Source organism: Balaenoptera ricei, chromosome 8 (genome assembly GCF_028023285.1).
Source record: "Balaenoptera ricei isolate mBalRic1 chromosome 8, mBalRic1.hap2, whole genome shotgun sequence".
Taxonomy (NCBI): domain Eukaryota; kingdom Metazoa; phylum Chordata; class Mammalia; order Artiodactyla; family Balaenopteridae; genus Balaenoptera; species Balaenoptera ricei.
The window spans coordinates 37,756,537-37,766,767 of record NC_082646.1 but is presented as its reverse complement, the minus strand read 5'-3'; the positions used below and the strand labels follow the sequence as shown (position 1 = coordinate 37,766,767).

The 10,231-nt window shown below is 34.4% G+C and overlaps 1 protein-coding gene across 1 annotated transcript; it reads right to left on the bottom strand.

Moving 5' to 3' along the window:
• Positions 1 to 435: 435 nt before the first annotated feature.
• Positions 436 to 1,325, bottom strand: LOC132369701 (ADP-sugar pyrophosphatase-like). Its single transcript, XM_059929374.1, has one exon. It carries the CDS (start codon positions 1,223 to 1,225, stop codon positions 566 to 568), a length of 660 nt encoding a protein of 219 aa, XP_059785357.1. The 5' UTR covers positions 1,226 to 1,325; the 3' UTR covers positions 436 to 565.
• Between the last annotated feature and the right edge of the window lie 8,906 nt (positions 1,326 to 10,231).

Below are 10,231 nucleotides of genomic sequence, written 5' to 3'. Positions count from 1 at the left end.
TACTGAAGCCCCTTCCAGGTTAAAACCACCAGAGAATAACTCATAGTCATAGAAATTATTCTTACTTTTCCATTGTTTTGCTAGAGACCCTTCTGGTGCTGTTGGAAATAATCTCCCACTCTCTCACAGTCTTAGTCTAGTTTCCAGTCTCAGAACCCTGTGGTATCAGGGTTGATGAGAGTAAAGTTCCCAAGAAGGCTACTCTTCCAAACTGTTTGGGTCAATGAATTAAACACTGTATAGAAATCAGGGGATGCAGAGCTCAAGTCCACGTTTTATCTCCTTATAATATATATCCTCTCTGGTATCAAACTTATTTTGTTAAGAAAAAAAAAAAAAAGAGAGAGAGAGAAGACTAAATCTGAAAGAATTGCATTTTCTGTCGATTTTAATATTCTCTTATTTCTAATCTTATTATCTCCATTTTTTTTTTTTTTTTGCATTCTGTGCTTTTATTTTATGAAAAAACTAATTTCAAATTTCCATTGCAACTAAGCTGAATACAAAGTCTTAATGATGGAGGCCTGTGTCCTGGTTACAGAAACACGGCGACTGTCCTTTGGCCTTAAAACTTCAGGAAGGGCACTTCAAACGGCTTCGTGTTTGCATGTTTCAGAGCCAGAGCGTAGGAATAGACTCTGGCGTCCACTGTCAGATGTTCATCAGCTACCAGAGCATCAAGTCTCTTCAGCAGGTCATTCTTTGGTAAGGAAATCACTTCCACAAATTCTCCATCTCCTGGCTTTGGCTTAGGCCTTACGTTTTCAGCATCGTCTCCATTGATAGTTACGGTTACGATATGTGTGGTACAGTTTGACAAGCCTGGATCCATACAGACAGCTGGGGAACATTCAGCAACGTTGCCCTTGTAGCCGGTTTCTTCCTCGAGCTCCCGAAGAGCAGCTGCTTCTGGGCTTTCGTTCTCATCGATGAGACCGGCGGGGAATTCTAGGCAGTAGCCCCCCATCGGGGGTCGGAACTGCTTCACCAGAATGATGCATTCATAGTGAAGGGTTCTTTGCAGCAAGGGGATGACCGCCACACCATCAGCCGACTGGCCTTTCCTTGTTGGCCGCTTCACAGTTTCCCAAGTTCTTGTTTTACCAGTAGGATCTCTGTAAGTTGTTTTTGCAAGCTTGACCCATTTTCCTTCTGAAATTAACTCCTCTGAAATAATGGACTGCTTGGTATTTTGAGAAGAATCTGCTGGTTCTTGTTGCGCCATTTTCACTTTATAGTCCCCAGGCTACTCCCAGGCGTGGGGCGAAGGGATGGGTACTCCTTTAGGAAGGGGGAGGAAAGGAGAAAGCACGGGTCCAAGGTAGCAGTCTCAGGAGATGTGGGGCTACTCTTATTATCTCCATTTTTGATCTGAGCTCCGATATTGTTCTTGTTAACAATGCTCCTTTCTTTTTCTAACTTCCCATCAAGAAGATACAATCCGTGTTTCACCCAGCACTCATGATCAACCTGACCAAATAACTGTCAGCATGAGTCTGATCTTTCCTTGAATGCAAGATATAATATTTTTCAGTTCTATTAGAACAAATATCCACCCTAACCAGGTATTTAAGGCTTTGACTTTTTCTACAAATTGTGATTACAAATTTATACAAATTTGTGAGACGGTATTATGAGACGCTGGGACACATTTTTACTTTTCCATTCTTGGAAGTAGTCAATATCTTCTAAAATTATTTCATGTATTATAATAATGTCTGATTTTAATAATTTTAATAATAACATAAATTTGTAATGATGTATAATTTTAATAGTGTATAATTTTAGTTTTATTACATTAGTATACAATACATGTTATATTCCTTTAGTCATTTATATTCAATTACTTCTTATCTAAGCTTCTGTTCCTCCACAATTTCATCAAAGTATCTCAAATTTCTGAGTTCCAAAAATCTAGAGAAGAAACCAGGCCCTCTTCTAGATCCTTAATGTTTGTCATCTATTGATGACCATCCTCTCTTCCCTGGGCATGTACAAAATTGCCCTTCCCTATCTCTATCCATCTGATGCTGATTTAGCACTCCATAAAATTACCCCACTCAGGGGTCTCATCTTAAAACACTCCTGACCAACATTGCTTCCCTGATCTTCTCTCTAGTGTTAAGGAAAACTAAACTCATCCTAAGCTCCAGTCATGTTTACATTACCTATTGAAAGCACTTCCCTCCACTTCTTCCTCATTCCACACATTCAATGTGAGAATTCAAAATAATTCTCATCAATGGACAGTTGCTAGAGTAATGCTGGCCCCAATTCTTATGATAGAAACCTTCTCTCTAAAAAATTCATCATGTTACTCATGAAAAGGATTTCTATGGAGTCTAGAATACTTTTCCTCCAATTTACATTTGAAAGACATATATTTTATGATCTAACTCAACTCTTATGAAGAAATCTCAACTATCCCAGTAGTTTGCCTCAGTACCCTATTCTGTGTTCACTTGTCTGCCAATACACTTGCTGTGTAGTGTTATTTTCCCAATAGGCAAAACTTCTATTTGCCTGAAGAGTAATTTATCCTTCATTGTATTCTAGCATCTGATCTACCTCTTGGTCCAGTGAAGTTGTACAGTAGTATTGTTGAACACCTTTTTTACATCAAATTAATTAATTATTAAAAGGATGTTACAAAGGAAAGGAGTGTCAGGAGATCTGTATGAAAAGAATGTCCTGCCTCTACTCCCAGTGATTCTTGTGCCCTCACTTTCATCTCTTACTTTGTAGCCCAGTATCTCAGAATTTCCTTCCCCAGGCCATTGGAGGCAGAGGGGGAGAAAAAAAGATACTCCTCATTTCCTGAACTGTAGGAGAAGGGAGCTCAAATGTATTTCAAATGGGAAAATTGAATATAATTCCTCACTGTAAGGATGATAAGTTTCAGCAGGGCTTTAGTATGCTATTTTATTTCAGGGGATATTCATGAGTTGTCTTAAGATTAACCAAGATTCTCTACGATAAATTCATTTCTCTTTTTAATTAATGTGAAATTCCCCTTAAGAACAGAATACAAATATGTTTGGGTATACCTATTTTTGTTTTGCACAGTGCAACCTTGACTCTGGAACTTTTTAAACTAGAAATAGAAATGATAGTTACCATTTTCTAAGTTATGGTTATTCTCAAACGTCTTGCCTGTCAATACGCTGTGGTACACGCTGATACATAATGTGCAAAAAGATGGATAGAAAACAGTCAAAAAGATCAGATAACTCAGAGCTGACAGTTTAATGTAATATCGAAGAAGAGAGATAGCATCAGATAAGTTGCATTCTGTAACAGCAAAGTTCAATATTAAAAAAAAAAAAAAAGGATAGTTAATCATACAAAAGAAGTACCAAAGGAGATGTGTGTAGTTATGGGGTAGGTGAACTGTGGGGATAGACCAGCAGATTTTCATTTTAAAATATGAACTGACTTTTGTACTTTTCTCTTTAAATCTAGATTTCAGACTAGTTTAAACAAGATTTTAAGCGTGAGATGAAAAGTCACTAACCTCCTGCTCGTTATTTCTAAATGGATTAATCTTTTCAGTTATTTCATAGATAAACTTCTTCTCATAGGGCTGCAGTAAAATTGGTCCAAATTGTGTGCAGTACATTAAAAGAATGACTGCTGTTTCACTTGCATTAATCCTTTGCACTTGGTTCAATTTGCCACATTTAAGTTGACCCCATGGAGATAAATTAGAATTCAAGACATGATTACCTAAAGTGGATACATTTCAATCTCAATTGCTTAATGATAAAAAGGCTCATATGAATTTTTTTCTGGAAAATAAATAAAACCTGAGGACAGGATTAACTTAGCCTGTCTCTCTTTTTTTTTTTTTTTTTTTCTTACCATTTACCTCTTTAAGTCAACCTTTTTTCCCTTTAGCCATGAACTTGGCATGCAATTTCTATATATCACTTTGTGTCATGTTCTTCTGTCCCTGGGAAATGTGGATCACTTTGTATAAGTGAACTTTGAAAGAACAGAATCACTTTTTTTTCTTCAGTTGGTTTACAGATATTGGGGCTGATATTTGGTAGTAATAAATAAAATGATTAGCTCAGTTAAAACTTGTTAATCCTCAGTATCTGAAATTAGATTTTAAAGGCCTATTTTTCTTTTCTTCTGCTTCTTTTTTTTTTTTTTTTTTTTTTTTTTTAGATTTTTAGAAATTTCATGTAATGTCTGAAACATTTATATTAACATATTTCCATACATATTTCCATACAAGTACAAATATAAGATTTTTAGAAATTTCATGTAATGTCTGAAACATTTATATTAACATATTTCCATACATATTTCCATACAAGTACAAATATAAGATTTTTAGAAATTTCATGTAATGTCTGAAACATTTATATTAACATATTTCCATACATATTTCCATACAAGTACAAATATAAGATTTTTAGAAATTTCATGTAATGTCTGAAACATTTATATTAACATATTTCCATACATATTTCCATACAAATACAAATATGATTTTTAGAAATTTCATGTAATGTCTGAAACATTTATATTAACATATTTCCATACATATTTCCATACAAATACAAATATAAAATTTTTAGAAATTTTATGTAATGTCTGAAACATTTATATTAACATGTTTCCATACAAATAACCCAATGAAAGTTTAGTATTAGTTGTTTTGTTTGTTTTTTTATACTGCAGGTTCTTATTAGGCATCAGTTTTATACACATCAGTGTATACATGTCAATCCCAATCGCCCAATTCAGCACACCACCATCCCCACCCCACTGCAGTTTTCCCCCCTTGGTGTCCATATGTCCATTCTCTACATCTGTGTCTCAACTTTTCTTCTGCTTCTATTCTTTTGAACAATCATTTATTTGTAAAACTCAATGTATATTTGTGCATGTGAATGCACATATGTGTGCATGTGTGTGGAAATCCTGGCACAAGGTAGACTGCATTATTCACCTGAATTCATGAATTTAAAGAGAAAACTCTTAAATATGAGGGAAGAATCAGTACAGATAAACCTTAATATTATAAAGCATGAGTACTCATCAACAATGTATTCTTTCCTTTCCTAGAGTCTAACCTCTTCAAAGACTGGGATGTTTCCTGCCCACTGTATAATAACATGTATGAGCTCAAAACTTGTTTGTTGAGTAGGAGATGTACACTCTGGAAATGAAATATCACAATTTTTAGAAGTATTGAAGTACATTTCATTTTGTTATTCTGTTTTTTAACAGGTATTTTGATAGGTTATATAACTAGTTGTTTTCTAAAAACTAGCAGCTTAAAAATGACAAATCAGATTGTTTATTTCAGTTGGTAACTAACAGAGATTTCTGACAATTACACTCAGGCTGTTTCTTTCTTTTTTTTTTTTTTTTAACATCTTTATTGTAGTATAATTGCTTTACAATGGTGTCTTAGTTTCTACTTTATAACAAAGTGAATCAGTGATACATATACATATGTTCCCATATCTCTTCCCTCTTGCGTCTCCCTCCCTCCCACCCTCCCTATCCCACCCCTCTAGGTGGTCACAAACCACCGAGCTGATCTCCCTGTGCTATGCGGCTGCTTCCCACTAGCTATCTATTTTATGTTTGGTAGTGTATATCTGTCAATGCCACTCTCTCACTTTGTCACAGCTTACCCTTCCTCCTCCCCATATCCTCAAGTCCATTCTCTAGTAGGTCTGTGTCTTTATTCCTGTCTTACCCCTAGGTTCTCCATGACCTTTTTTTTTTTTTTTTTTTCTTAGATTCCATATCTATGTGTTAGCATACGATATTTGGTTTTCTCTTTCTGACTTACTTCACTCCGTATGACAGACTCTAGGTCCTTCCATCTCACTACAATTAACTCAATTTCGTTTCCTTTTATGGCTGAGTAATATTCCATTGTATATATGTGCCACATCTTCTTTATCCATTCATCTGTTGATGGACACTTAGGCTGCTTCCATGTCCTGGCTATTGTAAATAGAGCTGCTATGAACATTTTGCTACATGACTCTTTTTGAATTATGGTTTTCTCAGGGTATATGCCCAGTAGTGGGATTGCTGGGTCATATGGTAGTTCTATTTGTAGTTTTTTAAGGAACCTCGATAATGTTCTCCATAGTGGCTGTATCAATTTACATTCCCACCAACAGTAGAAGAGGGTTCCCTTTTCTCCACACCCTCTCCAGCATTAATTGTTTCTAGATTTTTTGAGGATGGCCATTCTGACCGGTGTGAGATGATATCTCATTGTAGTTTTGATTGAAGCAACTGACAAAGGATTAATCTCAAAAATTTACAAGCAGCTCATGCAGCACAATAACAAAAAAACAAACAACCTGATCCAAAAATGAGCAGAAGACCTAGATAGACATTTCTCCAAAGAAGATATACAGATTGCCAACAAACACATGCAAGAATGCTCAGGCTGTTTCTGAGAGCCTTCCTTCAAAGTCTTCGTCAAAGCCTTGGCAGAAGGCAGCTGGCCTTTGAAAATACACTATCTGATGCAGGCTGAAAACTCACAGGCACCTGTAGGCACAGACAATCCTTTTGCAATGTGAATTATAAGGGACAGTCATTCTATATTTTTTACTACCAAGATTTACAAAGAAGCAAGCTCCCTTTGAGGGGGAACACACAAGGTCATTACACACTTCAAGTCTCATATTTCAGGGACTATGCCGCTGACATAAAAGAATTTAGAAGGGGAAAGTGCTTCTAAAGGGAGGGATAGATTGTGAGAGTCTAACTACTTTAGATTTTGCACTGTGTATGTTTCAGTGTGATAGGCTCTCCTTGAAACAAAGTTACTGAATTACTTTAAAATGCTGTATTTTACTCAGAGTTCAAATATCTGTGGTTTTTGGTCTAACATAACTCAGAGCTAGATGCTTGGGAAAATGTCTTGAGCAAATTCATAAGAATAAGAAAAACTGGATTGTGACAGATTTACCGACAGACTATAAAAAGGGTCACAAAGGAGGCAACAATTCTGACAGGTTTGATGTGGGGGTAGAGGGGGTCAGAATTTTGAAAGGCTCATAAAAAGCCAAATTCTTACCTCCTCATCTCTACTGTGGTTTCTGATCTAGAGTTTAATAGCAGTGCTGGGTATAATCCATGAGACTGTTGTATTTCAGGCAAATTGTAGACTCTATGTAAAGGACAACGTTTTCAATCTGAGTATGTACAAAAGTCACCAACATGGAAAGTTTTAACTACAATCATAATGTAAAAGTTCTTATGAATATTTGATTTATTTTTTTAAGAAACTAATACTGATTGCTGAAAACCTATTAAAGTTATAGAATTTCAAGACATATACTTCTTACCTCCCAGTCAGCTAAAGAAGTAAATGCTCATTTGTTCACATAAAATTTCAGATATAGTTCTTAACTATATTTTATGTTTCAAGCAATATGTTTGATAGGATTTTGTATTGCATTTTCACTGGATAAAATACCATTTGTTACAGTGATGTTGAATTTTTTTCCTATATTTCATCTTTCGCCCACACAAACCCCAGCCCTTTCATGGCAATGGCTATTAAAAGTCTTATCCAATGACAGCCCCGCAATTTTTATCATGAACATACAATTTTAATCATGCATATATACAAATATATTTGCATTGACTTATTTATAAAAAATCATCTTTTATTGTACTATATATATTTTTCCCCATAACTTCCTTTTTAATCTAACAATACTACAGTATACGTGCAGTAAAATTTATTGAGGTAGCTATTTAAAGTCAATTATTATTGTTTTTTATTGCCATTGAAACCAAATATGTACTGTTTTACATACTAGTGTTTTTAAATCTATAGGATAGATTCATAGGCAGAATTTATGGTATAATTGAATGATAATGTTGCCATATTCTATTCCAAAAACTGTGTATATAATTATACTATTCCAGAAGAATATGAGTGCCAAATCATACACATTCTTGACAGAACTTAGTGTTATCATGCATAATTTTCACTTTTAAAGATAAAAATATATCTTAAAATACATTATTTGGTGTCAAATTTTTTTCAGATTAAGAGAAAACACTAATTTGTATAAACATGTTTAATGTTTGATATAGATTACATTAAACTATATTAAATTTGATTAAAAATCAACTTGCTCTCTGTAGAAAACCTTAGAATGTCTTTTGAGAAAAAAATGTATAAAGGTAAGGATGAAGGATGAGAAGGCATATTAGTTTGACTTTGATTGACACTGATTTGTCTCTTAAATATCATTTTATACCCATTGTACATGTCCATTGCTTTCTAGAAAATTGCTTTAAGAAACAATTAGTCTCAGAAATATTTTCAGTTTAGTACTTCTGCTAATTTGATCATTCTATGCTTTCCATTAATCCTCATGTAAATACCTTAATACCACTTTAATTATTCTCAAAGTTACTTATACATGCTTTGAGTAAATTACCCTGATAGCATGATACTCCTATATAGAGCAATTAGGCTCTTTATTAGGAAAAAACCCACAAAAAACAAAACTCTTGTGTTTAGACTGCATTTTTCATTCTTCACTTTGTTAGCCTCATAAAAATGCACATAATTTATCAATGATATTACCAGCAACATTTAAACTGTTTAATATTTTTGGCAGAGACAACACTAGGTGCTCTTCATGCCACATCTTCCTCTTGGGCATAGAGACTACATTCCCAAACCTCCCTTGCAATTAGATCTGGATCATATGAAGCAATATTGTATTGGAATGTGGACAGAAGCAATGTAGGACAAGCCAGTTCTAAACCTGACTATTCAAACACCTTACAGTTCTCTTGTTCTTTTTCTTTCTGTGGCTACCTTGAAATCCTGTGTTCCAGATGACATGGGTACAAGAAGGAAAAGGAATGCCTCACTTATATGGAGCTAAAATGTCTGTGAGAAATGAACCTTTATTATGTTAACTTACTGAGATTTGGGAGTTTAAACGTTTATCTTAGTGCATCCTATCTATTCTGTGTAATACACATGAGTTATCATGTTTATCTCCAGACATATATTTACTTCTTCTCATCCCACAACATCAGATCTTGATGGATAGAAAATCTTTAGTGAGTGCCTACTATGAGGTAATTGCTGCCTCACACTTTGCCTCTCATGATAATCCAATGTCAGATATAAAAACATATAGATTTTAAATACCTACTTTTGTTCTCATATTTTTCACCCTGGTCTCTGCTAGAACATGCATGCTTTCTTTCTACTGTTCCATACATCCTATATAATTTTTTTTTGCCTCAATCATTTCTATAATTCTAGTAGGAGATAGGGGAGAAGGGCACAAAATAAAAATCAAATCTAACCAAACAGACAAAGTAAAACAACTCTTCCTGGGAAGTTTACTCTAACCCTATAGATTATGTTAAGTGTTCTGTTTCTTGGGCATCATGGAGTATTTTGAAAAGCCCTATCATAATACTCTTATATAACACTCACAATACTCATTACATTTTATCTGATTATCCTGAATTTTATGAGGGCAGTGACCATGCCAATCTTCATCCTTCCTGAGACTCCTTCTGGATGCCAAGAACACAGACTCACTTACACCTTAAGATTTTGCTCCTGTGTCTCCCCGGCCCTGAGGATTAATTGGATTGCTTGACTAAGAATAATTACTTAAAACCCTTGTTATGCTCTTTGGATTCAGAGAAACTGGCACTTATTCCTTGAATTTTCAATTAAATTTAATAGTTTTAATTCATACAATTTAGTTTCAGTCTGGGTCACCCACAACCAACTACACTATGAATGATTAATATGCTACTGGAACATATCTACAGTTATAAGTTAGAATGTTTGCTTTAAAACAAAGTAGTTTTCATTAGATTTATTGCACGTGGGTTGTTATCAGTAGCCTATAAAATTTTTGATATCAACCACAGGTACTTAGATGTTATTTTCTTAGAAATACCTTTTTATATCACTGAAAGTACACTTGGGAAAATTTGCTATTACAATGGAGCATTTAGATTCTTCCAAAGTAAGATCCATAAATTGAAGATTCTCTAGTTTGATCTAGACTGACAAAAAGCAATGGTATATAATAGTCTAAATAACCCTGGAATTAAGAAAAATTGAACTTGAGATAGAGTTTAGTATCTCAAACAAATGATCAAACATATAAACACAAAAAATTGAATAACAGATAACATCTGGAAGACATCATCAAATACATCATCTCTCCTTTGATGT

Coding starts and splice junctions, on each gene's coding strand:
- LOC132369701 (XM_059929374.1), bottom strand. CDS start 1,225: ATGGCGCAACAAGAACCAGCAGATTCTTCTCAAAATACCAAGCAGTCC.